The sequence below is a fragment of the Coloeus monedula genome (genome assembly GCF_965178545.1).
Source record: "Coloeus monedula genome assembly, chromosome: 8".
NCBI lineage: Eukaryota > Metazoa > Chordata > Aves > Passeriformes > Corvidae > Coloeus > Coloeus monedula.
Window position 1 is genome coordinate 20,537,188 of NC_138788.1, and position 23,720 is coordinate 20,560,907.

A 23,720-nucleotide genomic window follows, 5' to 3' on the forward strand; every position below is an offset into this window, starting at 1 on the left:
CAATTTCTGGGGCATGTTTCATTTTAGGGGAGTAGTTTATCCTTGCCAGCATTTGCTTCCAAATAACAGCTGCTATTAGACCACTTGTATCATGACTGATTTCCCCCTATGTTTTGCTCTGAGCTGACTGCAAGCATCAGGAAAACTCAGTATAGCTTCACCATGATTCATTTAGCCCTGCTGTCCATTTAGACAAAACCATGTCTGAAAGTTTTCCTGGTAGTTCATGATCTCTTTGGCTCTATTCTAACTCTTAGTATTCTAAAAGGCACTAGAATTCATCAAAGGCCTTGAGACTGTGCAGTTATAGCAACCACCTACACAGGTGAATGTACCAAAACAAAGAGGGAGAAAGAAGTTCTTGCACTGTTCCCCAAGATTTGCACATTTGGACATGGAGGAATCAGCTAGGTATTGATCCCTCCATTCCAGCTTCTGCTGTTTTTTTAGTTCACATACTGTAATTTCCAGAGAAGATACACAGACATTAAAGATTTTACATTTATTCTCCCTCATTTTTATACTTCCCCATAACACAATTAGTGGTTTCTTCCTGAGTCTGGTACAAATTTAAATGTCACTCTTTTTCAAGTTCTTCTGTTAGTCTATTAACTTCCCGCCTGCATTTGCACTGCTGCTGGCACCATGGAGCCCTAGGCCTCTTGGTGTGACCACAATAAGAACTTAAAAAAAAAATAGTTTATGTCTAAGTCTTCTTACACATGTTCAGAGAAAAAAGCAAACCTACCTGCCAAGATTGCTTTTGTCTCTAGTCCTGTTGTTGGTTTCCACACTGAGGTTATCACAAGATTTGCTTATCATCCCAGCAGAAAGGTTTTCCAGGTTTGCTCCATAGAGCACATTCTCTGAGCGAGACAGTCTCTGAATAAGGGCAAGGTGCTCACGCTGAGCTGCATATGCAGAATTTGATTTGTCTATTTCCACAAATTTACTGTCCTCTGAATAAGAAGCGAGAGAGGGGAAGAAGCAAAGACAAATGCACTGATATTATCACATCTTTTTTAGCTCAAGGGAACTTTAAATAAAATCTTTTGAATATGCCAGAAAAAAAGATTGACATTACAGATACATTTGTTCCTGTATCCTTGAGGATACCTAGGCCTTGGGGTGAGTAGGAGTTTTCTTTCATAAAAAGTGTATGCTGCATTTAGGTTTAATTTCTATGAATTATACTACAAAGCCACTTTCCACAAAGGCAGATGAAATGTACAACCCTACATAATTTAAACCTGAATATTTCTGTAAAGTGTATTTTGTAAATGATTGGTGTATGAGAAACACCTGTCTTTCAGAGTCTGAATTATCCAGGCTGGTAGTTTCTTGTCCTTCACAGGCCTTCCACTCCAGTATGTGTATATCTGAGAAGACAGGAGCTCCAGTAACACATGCTCTCCAGAGTTCAGAAGGACGCCAAGGAACGGAGTGATTTGCACAAGTGAAGTCAAGTGGGGACCATCTTGGTGACAACACTTGCTATCCAGTTTTCTGTCTTTCTGTGAAATCTACTACTTGCTTAATGAGGCCTGAGCTCTGCTGTATACCAATGTGTCCTCTCAAAAGATTTCATGTTTCTGAAACAAGATGGTGTTGAAGGTGACATTAATTTACTTAGGTTCTCAACGGGTGGGCTGGTGAGGGAACTTGGAGGATGGAAAGACAGCAGGCAGTTGGAGACACATTGGAAAGTAAAACAAAAAACTTGTCTTCATACTGGCTAGCATAAACATGAGCTTAAATTCTGCTTGTACCTAACAGCTAAACTCCCATGTGTTTTCCTAACAAATGGTAGCCTGAATACAACTTTCTAGAACACTACTCTGCAGCATTAAATCTGGGTTCCCTCTTTCCTCAGTGACTTTGATCAGAGGCATTTCTTAAGGCATCAGAAGGCTTAACTGTCCAGAGTATTAGTGCAGCCTGGGAGTTGCCATGGTGATTCCAAAGTAGAGGGTTGCTATCAAGTTTTGAAGTGATGGTGACTTACACATCTGAATAGTGCAGCAGAAGCAAAAGCAGGGAGAAAGAGCCTCATAATCTCTTACAGCCTCACTGTGGTGGCAAAGGCAGTATTTTGAACTACTGTCTGTCATTGCCTTACTAAGCTTTTTTTTCTGGGACAGCAAACACACACTGAACCCCAGAACCTGTGGTCACATGGCTCGTGTAAGTCTGGCTTGTTTCAGTGATTTGGTGTACTCGGGTTATAATTTTCATAGTTCTCAATAATTTGATTCTGTTATATATGGAATGTAATAATTTTTTTAAGGTAAATTAGCACAAGCAAATGTGACATAGGAAATTTTAAGATGCACTATTAGCACTCATTTGAAAGCAATAAAGCATAGTCCCACTAAATTATGTTAGAAGCTAGACATGTCAAGTGACAAACAGTGCCTTGAACTGAAATGCCGTCCTAGGGCCTTTTTCCATGGTAACAAATTTGTGCAAGAATTTCAGCTTTCATGAAATAATTTTAGTGGTAAGGAGGCAATATATCAATTATCCTGTTACATGCCATGGTAGTATTTGTTGCCAATACTTTCACAGTTTTACTACAGAAAGGAGTATCCCAGTGGGTAAGGCATGACAATTGATTCTCCTGCAATGACTCACCAGGTCAAACACTCAGGGGTTGTAAATGATCATGGTTCTGTTCAAGGCAGTGGATGACCTAGTGAAAACTCATGTTGCTCCACTGAAGTCAAGAGTGATGACTCTTTGTCAGCTTATTTCTTATGTGCCTCAGTTTCCCAATAATAATCCCCACCCATCTTTACAAAACATGCTGAGAACTGTGGGTGAGATGTGCTATGTACCTGACCTGGGTTGAGCAGAATCTTGTCTTAGAAACTATGGAAAAATCTGAAGCCTGAGGAGGTACTAGTCATATCTTCCACAGACATGGCAAAATCTAAGATAAGAGCTGCTAGCAGCTGTGTAGTCAAGTGGGTATGACTCATGTGCCTCTGGTTTAGTGGTTTTATCCTGGGACTGAACCACTGGGTTGCATCCCTGTCTTATACAAAATGACTAGAGTTCATCTCCAGCATATCTGGGCACTATTATAATTTTGTGTGGAACATTTTTCAGGTTACATTTCGGGTAAGTCTGATCTATTTCTTCACAATTCTCAGCAGAAGAATTCTCCTGAAGGGAAGTGAAATCCTGCTTATTTCTTTTTTAAATCTGAGTTTAGCTGCATAGTTGTTATCATCAGAGAACCCCTCTTCACTCCCTGCACAAGCCTACTCACATGCCAAATTAGACTCCTCTAACTTTCAGCGTAGCAGATGACATTATTTTCTAACTGAAGCAGAGTGTAACTGAGGTAGCAGGTCCTAATTCTCAGATTTGCTGAATGTACCTTACCTAAAACACAGTCTTGTCCTATGGCCCCAGTAACAAAAGTGCATTTATACCCCACCTGATGAAGTTTGCCGAAGTTGCCTAGAATTCATCTCTGCATTGAATTTGTGCTGGGCAGAGCAGAGGTCCAGTAGGTATTTACATGTCTTCGCTGTATCAGTAATGAAGGTGTGTTTCTTGCCACTGAAGCTGCTTTCAATCATGAATTTTTTCCTCTGAGGGGGAAAAAAGCATCAGAGCTTGCTTCATAGATCAGTCATTACACTGAAGCACTGACAGTTCATTTATATAATCTTGTTGATTTGTTCAGTTGTATTTATGCCTGACTGCATCCCTTTTAGGTTCAGTAAATGCCTGTTGTAAATTCAGCACTTGTAAGCAAGGTGTCTGTTATTGGGATCATAACTCTTCTATGTCAAAAGTCAAGAACCTTAAGACATTGAATGCATTGATAGCAGGTTGCTAAAACTGAAAAATTTGGCCCTTCAGGTGTTAAAATTATTAAACACATTTAATGTGAAAAGGAACATATCTTCAAGGGGAAGAAGGACCATTTTTGGAGAGCAAACAAGCTGGGTAATGTGTGATGCAGTTTGACACCTAGACTGTACAATAGTACACTGATATACCTCTAGTGTCAAAATCCCATTTAGAAAGGGGTCACAATCTTGTCACCAATACTAGTTTGTTAGCAGACATTAATATACTAAGAGAAGAGGATGGGAATAATGAGATCTGAAAAGTGGAAGACATGATCCCATGACCTGATATAGGCAGAAAAACAGAAGGAAAGAGCAGTAAAGACAAAAGAGGAATGAATATAGTATATGCCATAGAGAGGTTTGGCATTCAGTATCTTCGTATCCACATCCAGATCCAGCTTTGATTTAAAACTGTTTTCAGAAAGGACTTGCCCATATAGAGTGACTCTCATTCTAGCTCTGAATGCAACAAATTTATCAAAGTGACAGAGGAAGAGGGGCAGTAAAATAGCAGAGTAGAGAAGAGATTCAGTTAGTTCCAACTCACATGAGCTGAAATTCTCTCTGTTTCACGCCACTGGAATCTTAAACTGGCAATTCTTGTGTGATTTTTGTTCTCATAGACGATGATGCCTTTGGCACAGATTCCCAGGATGATGTTCCCTTCTGTCCCTTTCTTCTCTTGGGACACGCGGTAGAATAACACTCCATATTCAGGAAGTTGCTGAGTCACCTTGTAGAGAAAAGGTTCTTTTACCATGCATTACTCAAAAAATTCATGGGAAGAAAAGTTGGGTAGATGGAGGAGAAAATGCTTTTGAGTGTCTGAGGAGCCTGTGTCTGCCCCTGCCATCTAAACATGCAGGGAATATTCTGAGGAACTCACCCAGAGGTTCTGGGTGTTCATGCTTGTCTTTCTACCTCCTGTACTTGGCCACAAAAGTGTTAAAATGTGACTCAGACACTTTACAGAACTATAGAATACGAGTAGGATTTACTGTCTGATCTGCAGACCAATATGAGTTTATCCTAAAACTTTATATTTTCTTTCTGGGAAGCTACTGTAGAATCCCCAAACGACTTTTCTGTTGTGAATAGAGATTTTCAGTGACCAGAGTAAAACACTTTAAGAAGATCTGTTTTTCAGAAAGTAACTATAGTACAAATGTTCAGGTCCTGAAAACTGGGGCATCTATAATCACTAGCTGAATCTGGGTTTTAATTTTTAATCCCTTTCATATTTGGAATTTACATCTTCTTGCCATGGGGTGTATCTTTCTCACTTTGTATGATGTGTTGGCTCCTTCTACAGACTTATTAATTGAAACAGATACTAAAAAAGCTGCTTTTCTTCATTGGATTTGCCACACATGATGGGACTGTCATTAAGGCTAAGCTTCAATCTATTTCTTCAATTGCACTGACAGTGTTAGATGAGGAACTAATATAATTAAACAGCAACTGAACTAAAATGATGCTATAAAGAAAAGCATGTGACAGTGCAGCAAAATGACTACTGATATTTATCCATTATCTAATCCCTGTTATAGTTCATTTGATGGAAAGAAGAGAGGTTTGGGGAGAAAGAGAGATTAGCAGGAAAAAAGTTAAACACACCATGGTGACACTTTAGCGCCTAAAGAAATTGTCATGTGAAAAAATACTTCAGATAATTCCTTCTTCACTTCTAGGGTTCACAGATACTTTTAAACAAACAATCACTACATGTTTAGAAAGTGGCTGAACTGCTGCTGTAATTTCAGAAGTTAAAAAAGTGCTTATTCTCATGTTTTATAATCTTCTGGAGCCCAGACATGTTGGTAACATGCCAAAAATTTGCATTAAGCCTTAGAATGCTGCAAATACACCAAAACGTGTTATAAAAACTCTCAGTGATGAGTGACAGTATCTACAGCAGAATGAAATTCTGAGGTTTTTGTTAACTATTCAAATGTTTTCACCATATCTAAAATCCACTGTATCAGGCAAGAAGAAAATAGGCAAAGGTAAACAGAGAGGGGCTTGGTACCTCAAAATTAATAAATAGTGTTTGGGGTATGGCAAGTTACCTTTAAAAATTCTAGTTCAGCTTCATCCTCAAATAGGGAGCGATTCATACGATGTAATTTAGCAAGCTCTCGCTGTACATATGCCAGGGTCATTTTCTCTATTCTACTTGCTGGAACATAGTCTTCAACACGAAAATAGCTCTTTCCATGCATCTGTGGGGAAAAAAAAAATAAAAAACAGAGACAGGAGCCTTTTGTTCTTTCTTGACTTTTCTTATTCATTGCATTTCATTTTCAGGGTGATCCATATGCAGGAGTCACCCTGTAGCCATTTCCCAAAGGAAGGTGGGAACAGCACGCAGAGTCCTGACAGCCAAATTGCCTCTTTCCCCTGTGCTCAGGCAGCTGCTCAATGCACACACCACTTCTTTGGGCAGAGGGGAGAAAGGAGCTGGGCCTACAGGTGTGTCCTGCACTTAGAGCTGACAGCTACAGCTGCATCAGTACAACCTACAGTGGGGGACCCATTGCCATGATGGATCTGACCACATGGATCAGACCACTCAGAGTTCAATTAATAGAGCTACACTGATTTACATAAATAAAGATATGGAAGAGAACAAAAATGGGTGTTTGCTACACACTGAAAACTAGGACAGCTAGTTCAGATATACAATCAGTGACCTTCCTGTCTTTGCAGCTTGTGGATCTGAGCCTACACATAAAACAGCTGTGAATTCTGAAGTGTTCATTTGCTTTTCTCTTCCCTTTTTACTAACTTCTCTAAGCCCCTCTGCACATCCAAGCTGGGCCTATGTTGGAAGCTTTCCACAGATTTTCTGGAGTTTCTAGGATATATTATCAATTCTGAAGGACCTAGACTCTCTCATCATTCTGTCATATTTCCTGTCAATTTCACCTGGCTCATTACTACTCCATAATTAGGAATATTTTGTAATTTTTAAAATTAAATCCGAAGGACTTAACTGGAGGACTAACTGAAATTCTGTGCTATTCACATTTCTTCTTTAAACGCTATGTAACAAACAAAAGGTGCAAAAGTTGTAGAGAGAGACCTCTGAGAAATACTGTATTATTTCTCCACACCTCAGGAGCATAATTGCCAAGCTCTGCCTGTAAAGCCAAAGCGCCGAGTTTCAGGGCAGTCTCATCACTGCAATATAATCGTTCCTCCAAAATATCTTTACGAAGCTGCAGGTAAAACTGATGCCTTGTCAAGCCGTGCCTGGAATAGAAAAGGGTTTAGGAACTCAGGAGGAGCTTTGAATGGTATCCCTATATGCTACTGCTTTTCCTTCAGTCAGCAGAATTATCCACTTACTGAATAACATTAAAGTGGTTGACAAAGAATTTTATCCTTAGAAAGAGTGTGAAATTAATGATGGACATTTTCTTCTTGGGTTGGTCATTCCAGCCATCTGGGGCCACTTTGTAGAGTTTGGTCTCCTCATCCAAAAAGAAGAATTCTTTACCTGAAATGAGAATTTTGGGTTCTGTGATAAACCTGGATGTACTTCAGCAGCTCAAAGTTCTGTGGTTCTCATAGAGTGCATCACTAGCAATAAAAAATAAAATGGATTGGGGATGTCAGCTGAGATTTACTCCTCTGTGTCATGATTTAACTTATTGCTCCTTTGATGAAGAACTTAGGACAGTATGTAATTTTGGATTACAAATGTTAGATGCTGGATTAGTATGGTGTCTGTGAAATCACTCAAGGATTCATGGGGCTTGCATTCTGCTCACCATTCAGGTTCTGCACCCCATTGTAATCCTCATGCCCTACACACAAGGTGTGCTTTTTCCCAGTGCCTCAGCTGTGCCTGTCATCAGAATTGGACTAGAGCGATGTGGGTCTGGTACATGACATAGCTGAACCTGTACTCCCACTTATGTCTAGGAATAAATACAGGCAGCCTTTCTCAGTGCAGTACTTCCTGGAATTTCTGCCAGAGCTGCATGGTTCAGTATTATTTGAGTACAACTCTGGGACACAGCCTTTTCTTCCTGGGAATATCAGCCAGTACATGTTGTATGGCTGTGCTGATGCACAGTCCTAGGGTAGACATGCTTTACATCAGTGCAGTACAGTTCAAACCAACATACCTTACTTTTGCACAAGCTTTCTATCTGCTTCCACCTGAGGATCTTAAAGGATCTCACTGGAATTCATTGATAAAGTGACCACAGAGACACGGAGGGACAGAGCTGTCACTGTACTTAACTGTCTCATTACCTTTCAGGTAAGCCAAGCCAAAGTAGAAATGTTCCACCAAGTTTGCATATGCCACCACGGTGTTGAAAACATCTCTTGCCTTGGTCTTGATGTCACATTGCACCTCAAGGCACTGCCCATTGAGTAGAATCACATTGAGATCTCTTTGGGACAAATAGGATTTCCCTTTTTTAGTCTAAGAACACACAAGAAAGAATGAAGAATGAGTGCCAAGTACAAGCAATGCAAGTTCCACAGCATTTTATTACTGAGGCTCACTAGTTGCCTGTCTCTATACAACCTGATGGAATTGGTCACAACACCATGCTATTTTCTGCCTCCCTTCTCATAAATTAATACCACAAACATTTCTAATTTTTTTAAAACCCAGAGAATCACAACAAAACAGCTGATCATACTTGAACTCTCCAGTCACCAGGGTTATTCTAGATTGGGGGCTAATTCCAAATTCCCTTTACCCTCATTTTTACTGCTGTCTGCTGTCAATTTTCTACCTTATCTTAATGAAAGGTAAAGTATGCAAGCTGGAGAAGTCCCATACGTTGGCACTAGATTTCATATTACATATTTGCTGTATAGTCTTTGTCTCAAAAGCCTTGGGCTAAAGTGAGCATTTTTAGCTGAGAAGGATAAATTAAGCTTTTTTTGCATGCACAGAAACAACTAAATAGCACTGAGAATTAAATCACCTCCTTTCAAGTCTCAATACCTCTGCAGGAACCCTAACTTGTTTTGAGAGGAGGGCATGGAAAGAATACTGGGTTGAGACTCAGATGCTACTTACAAAGAGCCCTAATTAAAATGTCACTAGATTAGTTCTAAATTCTTAATGTTAATACTTACCACGATTGATCCAGGCAGCTGTAAGGTCACTGGTGGTTCACTAGACAAAATAATAAATTCTGGACCTGAAAACTGCAAGGACACAATTTAGAAATTTAGTAAATATCTCCTTAATGGAATGAAGATCCTAAACACAAGTATCAATGAAACCCATTGCTGTTGATCTGTGTGCTAGACCTAATTGACTTCAGTGTCTAACAAGGTGCAAATGCTGATTGAACACTTCTCTTTGTTTATGGTATCTCCTGTGTGGACTCTCCAGAGTCCAAGTAGGGGTAAGCTCATGCTGAAGACTTTTCTTTGGTAAAGGCACTTAATCAAGATCCATTTCCTTTGCAAGACACCTATTTTCATGACACTTACAGAAACTTGATTTATTCTGAGACCTTTTCTTATTTGATTCCCAAATTACTCTGGGGACAGTCACAGACATGTAAGCACATACATACACATCACTGTGATTGCATTACCCCAGCTTCCCTAGGAACCAGACTGAAATGCAGAGCTGCTTTCTTCCCCATAATAAAGGCTGACTGATGGTTCTTCTTAGTAGACATCATATTCTTTTGTTTTAACTTAAAAAAACTTCAACATGTTTTTTTTAAGATCTTTTTTTTCTTGCTGAGCATCCACCTCAACTAATTTTATATATTGGGTTTTCAACAGTTACATCTATGCTTTTAGATCCCTTAAGCAGTCAGAAATAATTAAACATCTTCAAGTGATAAGATGTGAATCCTTACAGTCATTCACCATGCCTTAGTAACTTGAACCATTTTGATTTTTAAACAAATTTAGGATTTATTTAATTATAACAGTACTGTCCTACCAATAGACAATACAGTTTTGTATCACATTAGAGGGACTAGCACTGTGTTGTAAAAGTTGCTGAACTCCTTCTGAGAAATGCCATTATTATCCCCACAAAAATCATAATAATAAAATTTTAAACCAAATGTATATGAGAAAAGATAATTTTCCAAAGTATCTAACTGAAGCTCTTGACCAAATATCTGTCACTGGTCAGTGTTGAGCTTCTGAACTGGGAAGAGGTGAAAGGGCTCATCAACCTGAAACCTGTCCCTTCTTCTTCCACAACAGAAAGCTCCATAGGAAGGATCATGGTGGTGTTTTCTGTGATTCAGTTATTTCTGAATTTTTGCAATCCAACTTTTAAGGAAACATTATCCTTTCCATGTAACGGAGTCCTACCACAGCCTAGCAACTAGAAACAGTCAATTAGGTGAACTTTTGGTTGAGCACATTCACTGCCAGCCTATGCTTTCTGTCCAGACATACTATAAAAAAATTTAAGTCCTTTGAACACCATTGGCTGTCAAATGTTTGGGTTAAGTGTCTCTGTAAATTTTTTTGCTGTTCTGAAGCTGATGTCAAAGTGGTTGGTGAAAACAGTCCATATGGTGTTTGATGCTTGCAGAAATCACATATGTAGGTCAGAGAGGGTTCAGTTACCAGCTTTTTCATAGTCTTTATTGACAATAGCTTTCACTGCCTTCAGTTCTGATATCACAACTGATCATGCCTAATTTGGAGTCTGTCAATTTAGAATACTCATCTAATAAGATGACTTAGTAGGTAATATGTACATCACTGTCAAACAAAAATTAGATGACAGGCTTCTCTTTAGTGATATTTACATTTTGAAATCAGCTTATATGTTTTTCATTATTCACCTTTTCCTTCCTGTGGAACAAGCATTTCTGTGACGCAGCAGCTGCTGAGTAGTCCTTTGCAGACACAGAGAAGGTGGAGCCCAAGCTTAGCAGGTTCTGTTGGCTGCTCTTCTGAGTTCCACCAGGGATTTCTTCTACAGCGCTCACTGACCTTCAAAGGAAGTGTCACCATGAGCAAAATATGTAACATGCAATCAACACAACACTGACTTGAGGACAGAGAGCTTAAGGTACAGTAACTGGAATACTATGAACTCCAGGGCAATGTCTGTTATAAACTCCTAAATGTTTCTTTGCAGAAAAAGAGAACAAATTTAACAGGAATAATATTACTGATGCCCTTTATAAATAAATGTAAACTCTGTTTCTTTTTTTCATTTGGTGAGCCAGATCTTGCTGGTTTAAGTTTGGTGAAGCAAACAGGCAAAGACTTTCAGAAAACCTTAACATTTGTTGTTACATAATTCAGAGTTTTCCAGGAATGGAAATTTGAATTATTTGAATACTAATTCATTAGAATAAATTAATGTCCTAGGGAACTGAGGGAATTTTCAATTTAATTAAGAAAGAGGTGTGTGAAATCTCAGATCAGAAAGCTGTCTTTGTTTTAAAACTATTAAAACTACAGTTTTAATGCAGAAAGTAATGGTGTTTTCCATGTGAGCAGATGTGTGTCCTTAGAACAAACTTCACATATACTATGTACTTAGTAAAGAAAGAATGATTATATGGTTCAGAAGGAGAGGTTTTGTTGAGGAGGATTTTTGTTAATAACATTTTTTAACAAATGCTAAAGACACATGGAAGCTTTTTCATTATCCCAAAGTTTCATTCTTTTCTGTTGCATGTTGCAGATTTGCTTCAGGAGACTATTCAAGGAATTTCTAAAAAATTTTTAACAAATTAACGGGAGTAGTTTCTCATCTCTTCTGCCTGGTGTCCAATGACAGGGAACATGGGAATGGTTCAAAGATGGGGTTCAGAGATGATGTTAGGAACCATTTCTTCACTTAAAGGGGGCCAAACACTGGAACAATCTTCCTAGAGAGATGGTCACTGGTCCAAGCCTGTCAGTTTTTAAGAGGCATTTGGACTTGCCCTTAATAACATGCTTTAACTTTTGGTTAGCCCTGAAGTGGTCAGGCAGTTGGACTAGATGATTATCGTGAGTCTCTTCCAACTGAACTCTTCTCTTCTCTTCTCTTCTCTTCTCTTCTCTTCTCTTCTCTTCTCTTCTCTTCTCTTCTCTTCTCTTCTCTTCTCTTCTCTTCTCTTCTCTTCTCTTCTCTCCTCTCCTCTCCTCTCCTCTCCTCTCCTCTCCTCTCCTCTCCTCTCCTCTCCTCTCCTCTCCTCTTCTCTATTTTACATTCCTCTGTCTATAAAGATATCTAGGGTTTTTTTTGTTTCCATCAATGCAACCTCATAAAGATCAAAATTTACCTAAGAAATATGCCTCAAAATTACCTGAAGTGACCTTTGTGAACATTATTAGCTCAAAATCCAAGATTCTTTATTAAGAAGGCTTTCTTTTCCTGTAGAAAACACTTCCTGTTATTAGTCCTGTGAGGTGAGAGATGCCAGATTTAACAGTTGTGTCTTCTTTATATATAGATCAGTGTGGGGTATGCCCAGCCTCTGCCCTGGAGGGAGGTCTGCTGAGATAAGGAGATTGCATAACCTCCCAGCAGAACTCCCCTGGAAAGGCAACAACTTTCAGTTACAGTGAGAAGAAGACAGACCCAGAATCCTCTGGGAGACCCTATGCAGATCCTTTGTAACTCATTGGCTTTTACTGTCTGACACCCACCCCCTGTATCCCTATAAGATCTAGCCCTCTGCCCCTGGGAGAGCAGAGAGCTCGTCCGTGGCCTCCCTTTCACTGGGTGCGGACTCATAGAGCTGCCCCATGCGGAACTGCTACACGGGTCTCTTCATCTCTCTCCTCCTGGTCTGGCCTGGAGATTGCCCCGCAGAGCAAGAGCTGGAATCACGACCTGAGAACCACTAGAGAGCTGGTAGATTCTCTGCAAGGCCACTCTGGCTACGGCTGAGGGAAGACACCGAGCCCCGGGAAGACGGTTCCTCACGGGACCATCTCTCCGGACTGGTCACAGCTTCCTGGGTCTGAGCTACTGACCCCACACCAGCCAGAGAGATCAGAGCCTTGCTTACAAGCTTAACTTTGTCAGATGTAAATTATGTCAGTTGGGCTGCCTACAGAATGAGCATGATGGTATTAGTAAGCTTTATAAATAGTAAACCCATCACTAATTTTTGTGTTGGTTGTACTCCTACATGGGAAACTGGTGATTTCCAAAGTGATTCCAACTCCACTGCTGTCACGGTACTTGTAATAGGGTGGTGACTGTGGTAGAAACTCAGCTGCAGATGCAGAACCCAACCAGGAGTGGGGTTTATGGTCCTTGAGGTTCTATGGCAAACTGCTTGCTGGAAATTTGGAGAACAGTTTGTCTTTCAGCAGAGGAGGGGAACTTACTCCTGGCAGCATGATTTTAGATCAAGCATATCAAGATCATACCCAGGTAGTTAGTTGGAGGCATGGCAATTGCTCTGAAATACTGAGTAAATAAATCCTCTGTTACTCATACAAGTGCCAGATACATGATGCATGTATAGATGTCTGTATATACACATATAAATGTATGTGTATGTAGTTAGACAGGTAGACAGAGACTTCTTTCTTGACATAAGCAGCCAATATCCTGCAACCTGCTTGTAGATGTCTCTTGTTGCAGTTTTACAAGTGTACTGGGATATCTCATCTTGCCCAGATTGTCATGGCTGATTTATCAGGAAGTTCAAACTGTTTACTTGGGACACATTTAATTGGGAGTTGATCTAAATTCAGCATCTCCTGTGGGCCTGAATTACTCATGTCATGGTTAAAAGAAGAAACTCCTGTTTAACTGGGTCAAGAACCCAATTTAAATGGGATGTCTGTAGGGATTACATGGTGCTTAACTACGGGATTCTGTCTTTGGGGTGCCTAGAGGCTGACAGTACTTACATCTCTTCTTTGTTTGGAAACAGCCATGATTATAGCTGCACTATGATGACACCCAGTCTAGAAAACTCTTGTTTGGCAGCAGTGGTGTTTCCTGGGCTGTTGAAAAGGAGTTAGTATCTATCTGTTGTACAGTTCTCAGTTTTCTTTGTCGATATCTATAGGGCTGCTGTCCATGCCATGGCTGAAATGAGGCTAATCCTCATGACAGAGCAGAGGTCTTTATTGCTTGTGTCCCTGGGTTACCTATAACTCTCCATTAAAGTGGTAGTGCAGGGCTGGATATAACTGACACAAGTGAGAAAAATCAATCTAAGGACTGAGATGGAAACACAAATGAAAATTATGGATCATATAGGTGGTCTGACATAGCCACTCCAGAACACATGAGGTGTAACAGCACTTTAATGTGACAGCAAGGCAAGACCACATACAAAATGTGAATGCAGACAAATAAGGACTCTGACAGAATGCCTTGACAGGGAAAGCAATGACTATTCATACCTTTTCAACAGCTATTTCCCTTCATAAAATCATATAATCATTAAGGTTAGAAAAGACCTCTAAGATCATCAAATCCAACCTTTCACAGCCTGTGTGGAGCAGCTTCCCAGTTGTTTCAGTCACAGAGGGCTAGTGCTGCTTTGCTGCCTGGTGGAGACACAGCTGGGGGCAGCTGTTCTGGGAGGCCCATGGCATCTGGCAGGACACAGTGGTACAGAGTATATGTCAAAATCCTGAATTTGCTTGTTTTGTGTGGATTGTTCAGGGCCCAAGTTCCATTTCACTAGAGCTTTTGGACTGTTCCACTTGGAACCAAACCAAGTCTAGGTGAACATTACTTATTTATTCTACATAATAGAATATTATGTATTTATTCTACATAAATGGTATCTATTATCAAAACAGGTTCAGATAGCAATTTCTGATACTGGCTTTGCCACATTAGTTGCCTGCTTTACTTGGTTATAAAACAGCTTCCATCCTGTAGAAATCTGAATTGAGATTACCTGTTTATGAAGAGCTTGTAGCTACTTTGTGTCCTCGACCCACTATGTGTGGGGTCACATGATCTGTGTGTCTCTGGAACTCTCTCTGAAATAAATAAAGGAAATTTCAAAATTCAAGTGATAGTAGCAGCACTCAGAATCAGATGTTGGGACAATTACAACAGGGAAGAAATTTAGACTGGCAACTTCCTCTCTTGTGTTCTTGCCTGGACATGATAAATGGCTATTTAATAAGGTTAAGTGAATACTACACCAGCAGTATTCCCAGTTCCCTAGTTATTGTTACTTCCTCTTCATAATCCTTTATGTGAATGTAATTTGGAAAACAGCTGTGTAGGTACAATGGCTGTCATTTCCATCTGTATGGGGGTAATTTGTGAAACAGCTTTTTCTCTTTAGAAATTATGCCCAATTTTGTTCTTCTATTTCCAGGCATAAAATGGGTAGAAAAAGCCAGGAAGCTTCTCTCTGGCTTAATCAGAGTAGAATATAAAATCAATGAAGTGAAAATGATTGTATCTATTCCACTAGTTACTTGCTATGTTAAATATACTGTGAATGTTTTTACATCATAAAAATCTGGTGGGAGTACTGGATGGTTTGTGGGTCCTTAGCAAATAAGGATTGCATTGTTTTTCACCTTCAATCATCTCTGTTGCTACAGAATGGGCAGGTGTTTCTTTGTCCAAATGCATGAAGGTTGAAATTTAGAGGCAGAACCAGAGAGGGTTATGCAAGTGGTAGTTCTATGAATGTTTCTTGTATCAGCAGAGATGTTTGAAATCTTTAAGGAAGAGCGAGATTAAATTTTTCTTCACTTGGATCATTTCATTGATCTTATTTGAAGAATTGCATATAAAACTATTACATAAGCAGGATGATAGAGGTGATAAGATGTATGGAAGCAATCATTTAGATAAAACATTCATGCACTACACCCTGAGACTTCACTCTGAATTCCAACATGAAAACGTGACACTGAATTCTAGTGTACCAACCAACCAACTGCAATTTTAAAACCTAGAAAATCTACAGTCACATTGCTAAAATAAGCATAAACATGTGGGGTTTTTTCAAGCTGCAGATGGTAGTGACAAAATGTGAGATTTGAGATAAGCTAGTTACCAACATTAAGTTTCAATCCTGTGTTCTGAAATTACATGCTTTTTTGTGAGAAAACCTTGCAAAAATCTCTGCTTACACTGTGGTTTTCACGTAATTGTATAAATATATTTTGACAAGCACATAAAATTCCCCTTAGTCTTTCTATATCAGCTATTACAGCAGCGGGACAACTTGGCTACTTTCAGTGGCCCAAATGCCATGCTTTGATCACAAATCCAACACACACATGACATTAAATTAACAGTAACAAGAAGTTGATCCTGTAGATTAGATATGTTAAAAGAGCTACTAAAGTACAGTCTTGATATTGCTCTCCTCTAATAATGGTGCTCTACTAGATGGGAATATTTCTTCTCAGAGAAGAATGCTTTTTTTAAAATATATTATTTCATGAAAGAATGTCTGTGGCAAACAAGTTTTCACATTCTGTGTCTGCTCATGTATTTTTAGAATCTTGTCTTACAAAATCCTGAGCATGAACAGCTACCAGTGTTTCAGTGGAGATGGAGACATGCACAAAGTCACTGAAATGGGCCTTTGTCAAGTTTATGACCAAAATTTTCTTAAAAGTGCTTACAAAACAGGCTTCTGCTCTGAGTTTACCTTTGCTGTGTGCAACTGTGTGTGACTGACACGTATATGGCACTCAGGGAGCAGCTGCAGTCTCAGGTTTTTACTGCTGCTGATATTGATTGCAATTCTGGAGCTTCAGAAAAGCGCCTTGCAGGAGGAGAGCATTAACATGACTAACCTCATTCCTTATCCTTGGGCTGAGGGCTTAGGGCTGAGATGCTATGACATTATGTGTTTTTTTCCCAGGATATGCCCAATTTCTCTCTGAATTACGTCCTCATAGAATTGCAGTGAACACACAATTTTTTTGCCATCTTTCCTAGGGAAATTATTCCCTTGAGGTAGTGCTCTATGTATTTTTTTTTTTTTTTGTCTGAGGACTTTTAAACCTTTAAAATTCAAAAGAGTAAGGGTAATATGGTCCTAGATATTTCATTACAATGAGCATCTGGATATCAGAAACACAAATTAATGCTCCCCATTGAGAAAAAACAAGGACTACTCAGCAGTTTTCTGTTATTTATGGCTTCAATGAACTAAGCAATCAGTGTACACACCCTAGTGCATCATAACTGATGTTGTGAATGCTAGGGTTATTGCCTTAAGGAAGAAATTTCTGGGATACAAAATCCACACATGCTTACAGAGAAGATTTGAATCTATGCCACAGGAGGACCTAGTACTTAATTTCTCATGGAAGCTCATAGAGGGAGGAAGTAAACTCCAAACTATAGGGGTAAACTTCGACCTCTTGGTCTAGGAGCTTCCACAGGCAAGATGGAAAATAAGTTTGAAAGCACATAGGAGGATGGATAACTGTAGATTGGAGGATGGAAATGGGTAGGAGTCTGAGAGAGGGAGCTGGCATGGTAAGCTTGGTTTTTTAAGAGAGGCTGGTGGCATTTGGCAACAGCAACCTTTTGCTCTTGGGCACTGTCTTGTCTAAGTGATCCCAGTTCAGATTCCAATTTATACATGAAGATACAGATGCACAGCAGTACTCCCCTTCCTCCTGAATTCCCTTTTTTGCTTCATAGTATCCCCTTACACTGTGATTTATATGGCTTGGGAAGGAACCCAAACAATGTCTACTGCAGTGTCTTCACTGAACAAATTCTCTGCCAGTTTCTTTCATGTTCTTCTCACAAAAGGGTTGAAAGTGAAGCTAATTCCAACTCTGATATCTCCAGACAAAGTAAATCAGAACAGCATTGCAACCTGGCATTTAGCACAACAAAAACAACATGCTAAGCAGGAAATGCACAATGGCTCTGGGACAAAAATGAAAAGAAAATGAAGGGTTATTTGGTTGTTTTTTCCCCCCTAGATTTCAGAATTAGTCCGGTTTTTTTTTGAATGGGCTTGAAGAAAAATTAATTCTCAACATTCAAATCTTAGGTATTATTCATAGATTCAACTGATTTCAGAGTTGACATCTTGACATTGCCCACCCTATGCATTTGTGGGGTAGCCCCACCTTTTCTTTGTCAAGACCTCATGTGCTAAAAACATAATGTCAGGCTTTGTGATCTGCTGAACAGCTTTACCTGGCAAAGGGGGCATGAATCAAGAAAGAGGGGATGGGGTACATGGTAATCAGGGAATATATAGCTTTGCAGTAGGACACAAGTGAAAAAGAATCTAATATAAAAGTATCTTTCTTCTCTACAACTTAGCACAAATACACCTCCCAAGTCACATAACCACAAATTGCATGGGAGTATCTATCACCTGGTACATGGTTAGTCCCACACTTCAGGGGACAAAAGAGATGAATACATAATTCACAAACATAATCTTTTACAAAAATCTTACCTCTCCTGTGCCCTCTGTTAGACAGTATCAAAGATGTACTTTCAGAAATACTATTAGAGTCACTATAATCCACAGAGAGTTGTCTGTAATCTTCTGTTGACTGGCTATAGTTCATTAATCTGGATGCTTTGTCTGGAAAGAGAAGGAAATATAGTGAATCATACACTTTAATTATAAATATATAAAAATCATTGTATTTGCATGTTAATGTAATGTAAATAATATTTGGATTGACTAATTTTTATATAGTCCACATCTGTCTGTCTTTTAACCCTGACTCCATTTCCTTGAAGACTGAGGAAAGCTTGGTAACTTCATTCTATTACTTTCATAATCTTATTTGGACCAAAATTAGTTTTCATAGTTCTCTTCAACCATTCCATATAAAACAAATCTAATACATTAATTCTATTCTACATGCTTAACTGAAAGGCTGAAGAGTGCAGATAACCTGCAAAGTTCTTATTCCTTATACTCTGAGGTCCAAAACCTTCAGCTATAATGTCTTCTTTCTGTGTGCAGGGTGGACAATGCCCAGACACAATCCACTACCAGAATCAGATATAGAAATTCCATTAAGGGCTCATCCTAACTCATTAGGATGTATATGTCTCTTTCACACTGACTTTACTTTGCTTGAATTCTCTCTAGTCCTTTTACAGAATCTCTGAAGCATATTTTTTAATTTAAAAAAAAAGAAGAAATGGTATGCTGTCTTGCATATTTTCAATGTAATCGAAATCCTAATTCATTCAAGTCCTTTGGCAAGTGTAAGTCAAGCGACCTGAATCACTGGAAAACACAGATATCACACCAGATACATAATCCCTAGAATGAGGATAAGGAAACTGTCAGGAATTTGTGGCTAATATGAGGTTGAAGATGGGACCATCCCTTTTGGCAGCAGCAGAATTTCTACCTACTTTTGCAAGTGTGAATCTACAAGCTCAGTTTCTGAGTAAGTGAACCAATATAGCTTTAGGGGTGGTTTGTCTGTAAGTTTCCAAAAGAATCTCCTTATAACCAATAATACCTAATAGAAATGTTCTACATGTATTTAAGTGCATGTTTGATTCTAGCTGATTTAATGGAGCATATGTGAGATTTGCTGAATAGGAATTGTATTGCTCATATTCCTAATGTTGAGTATATAAAAAAAAATCCTGTATAGCTTGGGCCAGCTTCCCATTGCCCCAAAATCAGAGATCTCTGTCAAAGTACAGTGTTGATACTAGAAAAAAGATACAGTTATAGAATTACTCTGAGGGATAATAAATCTTGATCTTAGTCAAATGGAATACAAAATTGGTATATATTGGTTTATTTATACAGTGAGCAGTATTTGGCCTTGTGTCTTGAAATCACTCTAGCAATTCATGTGTGAATTTATAAAACATCTTTTGAATAGAAAATTAAAATCAAAAAGGAACCACAAATCTTTGTTTGAGTAATCAAATAGGAAAGATGAATATGTATTCCTTAATGGAAGGAGGATAACCTCACAGAATTGCACCTTCAAAAGTACACTGGAGTATACAAGGTACAAAACCAGTTTTGAAAGTAGAGGCGTTCTAGATGCACAGGTTTTATGGAAAGTGCTTTAAGAGTCAAATCTGTGCAAGCTGATTTGTTATCACTGCTTCACAGCCCTGAGACTACTGTCCTTTGTGGAAATAAGGAAAAGAAACCTCACTGACTTGCCTCAGAGTCTTTCCATTATGAATTAATTTATATGTAAAGCAATAACTATCCTATCCAACACTATATGCAATCACTACAGCATGAAATTAAGCAATTCATCTGCCTTGGGAAAGACACAGAAAAGGCTGTCTGTATCCTTATTAGAGAGTTCAGATTATAAGTATTTCTTTACCTTGGTGAAGATTCATCTGGGATGACAGTGTTGAGGTGTCCGATATTTTTTCATGCAGTCTTTTCCTTATCACATGACTTCTGTTCAGCTGAGAGGCTGTGCTGTCTTCAGTGACCACCTGCTCTGTCTAGAAGGTAGTAATATTGAAAGTCAATCTCACATGATATGTGGACTTCAGACTCTCATAGTGAAGTGATCCTTGCCCTCTGGCTGTCAGAGGCTGCTGATTTGCTTTGTATAAGCAACTTCATTTTCTCATGTTAACACAAAGCAGGACTGAGTATGTGGGCTCCATGCTCTCATGCTAGCTAAGTTTAAGAGGGGACTGTTACAGCAGTAAAGAGACTAATAAAGAGTGCCAGGGAAAAATTATTCTCAGAATCTTAATGAATACTGGTTGAGAACAAAAAAAAATCTGGTGTGTTTTCTTCCGTTGTCATTCAACTTGTCAACAAAAATGTTTTTTGATATTTCAAAGTTTGAAAAAACTCAAGTGCTCACTTATTAAAGACCTCATGTGGTCAGGCTTGATTGGACAGCAAATATTCAATTCCACTCAAGAACAATGAAATAATTTCCCTAACATGGTGTAAATACAATTTTTTTTAATTTCATGAAGGAAGTCTGAAACCAGAGTGGCAACTGAGAAATCTTTATTGTTGTGTTAAGTCCATTCCTTTGGCCAATAATAGGTCTCTGTAAAGGTTATGATTGCTTCAGTATTAACCAAAGAAATTAAGATTTGTAAGTACCAAAGCTGGATCACTTCCCAGGAGTGTAGAAGTGGTGTGTGAGACAGCTTAATTGCTTTATTTGCTTGTACATGTGCCCACACAATTTCCTGTGCAGAAGTTTAGAACCAAATCTCACTTCCTTAATCCATACAAACACTAATTTCGGCAATCACTCACCTGTGTCCCATGTCACTGCATGACTCTCTCACCACAGCAAAGATGATTGGAGTATGAGAGTAGTACCTACCTCGCTTACACTTCCCACTGCAAACTGGACCATTTTCTTTATGTAGAATTTTGCTGGTAAGGAAGCAGATTCCTTCTGATGTGCTTCACATGCTTCCAGGATTGATTCAGGAGAAAGTCTTTTATGTGGCAGATCTTCACACAGTGTCAGCAAGAGTGTATGTAGTTGGTCACCCAGCTGGAGGGACTGAGTCAAAATAGAGGTATTGTTAAATAACATCTCCCAGGGGACTGAAATCCTGTGTAAACTGGGACCAGGAATTTCTGTAAGCCTTTCACTCTGGGTGAGAAACAGGCACTGAATTCCTTTAGACTTTGGGAAAATTCCAGACAAGCACCCTAACAGCACTAAATGCACCTCTAGTGGGATCTAGGATAGCCTTGGAGAGACTTGACATCTCCAAGAGTGATCATCAGCCCAATTAGGGGCTTCTTGGTGACAGAGAGTTCAGTTTGCTCCAGAGCTTTGTTAATTCGACTGTGAATCAAAGATTCATGCAAGTAAGATATGTGGTAGCATTAGCTTCAAAAAGGTGAGGAGTTATACCAGCCAAAACTGTTGTCATAGAGACCAGATACTTGTATTTTAGGGCCATTTAGCTTATAAAGCCTTTTCTCTTAGAAGGTGAAAGGGAGGTTAAATCTACCAGAAGCCTGTGCTCTCCAAATCGAGAAGAAGCAACAAAAAGCATCAGCACAGAAATTAAGCAAAATGCATGTTACAAGTCTTTGAAAGGATTCTGGGTAAGCAAGAAATCTTTAATTTCAGCTAGCAGGGATACTGATAGAATTTGCTCAGAAATAAGGAGAGTTATTTAGTTTTATTCTTGCATCCCGTTTTTGGAAACCACATAAATGTGCACAGCACCCCAATCATGCCAACATGATGTTTTTCTTTTAGTCCTTCCTATCTTAGAATAATAGAATCACAGAATAATTTAGGTTGAAAAAGACCTTTAATATCATCAAGTCCGATCATAAACCTAACACTGGCAAGTCCACCACTAAATCATGTCCCTAAGTGCCACATCTACATATCCTTTAAATACCTCCAGGATGAGATTCAACCACTTCCCTGGGTAGCTTGTTCCTAATTGTCTTGGAATAAATAATCTTCACCCTTAAAATCAAGGTACAATTCATCTTGATAAGAACAATTCAGATTTTTGAAGAAACAGAAGGAAAAAGAAAAAGAAAAAGGAAAGATGATCTCTTAACTAAATTCCCTGATTGGGGTGAACTGGTATTTTTGGTGAAGCTTAGACCTTGACGCAAGCTTTTCAATTCTTTCTAGTGGTCCAAAACATAAAGCCCCTTTTAGTGATACTTCAGATTATGCCTCTCAATCTTTGAACCTACCAGAATAAAAGAGAACAAAAATGTTTGTGTTACTGGCCTGGTTTGGAGGAACCTGGTAATCTGCTGACCAATAGAGGGTCATTCCTAAGGAATACACCAGCATCTGTCAAAACAGAAAAAGAAACCCTCTGAGAAATCAATATTTAGTCTAGAAAAGCCTCATACTAGACACACCATCCTTTTGTGTCTTTGGTCACAAAATGGCAGAAGTCAAACAGATTATTTTTTTAAAAAACTAGACTAAACATATCTAAAAGTAAAATACTGACTCTTAGCTTATGGACTAGGTTTAATGCAATTAGTACTGTTCAGCTTGAGGGGCTGAGCCAGGCTGCCCTCTGTTCAATGATGCCAGGAGCAGGGAAAGAAATTTGAACTCCTTTCTTAATTTTGAAGCTCTCCCATTGCTGATTAAAGTTCTCCCCTAACTGTTGGACTGACTAGCAGTTATATGCAGAAAAATAATTACTGGACTAAAGGGCACCTATTCCACAGCTTCATTTTTCTGCCTAGTGTCTAAATGGTCAGTTACGTGTGAATCTGAAAATACTGTGTTCTGCCTGAGGGGAGTATGTGGTCTGAGGGGTATTTAAAACTTTTAGGTGACTGAATGTTGTATCTTCCTTTCTTGCCAGAGACTCATTTGTCAGAGAGAAGAAAAATAAATTGTTAACAAAGCTGAACATATTTCTGACTTCCTGGGACTGCTTCCACCCTCTGATTGTACAGATACTGCAGTCCTGCTGCTTCTGGGATTACAATTACCATATCTGCCTAAACACCATTTCATAGAAGTATTCTTCATTTCTGTGGGCCTTTACAAATAATACATTTCTGCAGGCCTTTAGGACTGATGTTCTAACTTGATTTTGATGTTGTCATGCATACTAATCCAATGGTAAGATGCAAGATACATGTAAATCTTTCTAACTATAGCCTAATTGGATTAGTTTTATTAGAAGTGGGGTGTGACAGGAGGTGCCTGGTATGCTGCATTAAAACGAGCTGGTCTTCATGAGGCGCTGTCAAGATTTACTTTACAATATACCTCACCTTTGTCAGTCCAAAGCGCTGGTTTTTACTTGGGCGGTAGAGCAATTCTGGTGGACTGAAAGGGGCAGCTTCTATCTGAGATGCATTGTTTTGGAAGGACAAATTTCCTTCGGCAGACAGTAGTACTGACCATGGGCAAATCACACAGATGGCAGGGTCTGGAAAATGTTGAAGTTGATAATGGAGATCTTAGTGTTCAATTCACTGCACTCAGAAAATCATATTTCTGGCATCT

The 23,720-nt window shown here is 39.0% G+C and overlaps 1 protein-coding gene across 1 annotated transcript in view; it reads right to left on the minus strand.

Annotated features, from left to right (window-relative positions):
* FRMPD2 (FERM and PDZ domain containing 2) overlaps positions 1 to 21,107 on the minus strand; it is a gene marked incomplete at both ends in the record, with an annotated part of 54,913 nt that extends 33,806 nt beyond the window's left edge. The window contains 13 exons of the mRNA XM_082285823.1: positions 749 to 959; positions 3,446 to 3,602; positions 4,417 to 4,602; positions 5,939 to 6,091; positions 6,986 to 7,124; positions 7,221 to 7,371; positions 8,136 to 8,310; positions 8,979 to 9,050; positions 10,673 to 10,823; positions 14,708 to 14,792; positions 18,221 to 18,352; positions 20,094 to 20,220; positions 21,075 to 21,107. Coding sequence (XP_082141949.1) covers positions 749 to 959; positions 3,446 to 3,602; positions 4,417 to 4,602; positions 5,939 to 6,091; positions 6,986 to 7,124; positions 7,221 to 7,371; positions 8,136 to 8,310; positions 8,979 to 9,050; positions 10,673 to 10,823; positions 14,708 to 14,792; positions 18,221 to 18,352; positions 20,094 to 20,220; positions 21,075 to 21,107 — 1,772 coding nt within the window. The remainder of the gene's footprint in view (positions 1 to 748; positions 960 to 3,445; positions 3,603 to 4,416; positions 4,603 to 5,938; positions 6,092 to 6,985; positions 7,125 to 7,220; positions 7,372 to 8,135; positions 8,311 to 8,978; positions 9,051 to 10,672; positions 10,824 to 14,707; positions 14,793 to 18,220; positions 18,353 to 20,093; positions 20,221 to 21,074) is intronic.
* Between the last annotated feature and the right edge of the window lie 2,613 nt (positions 21,108 to 23,720).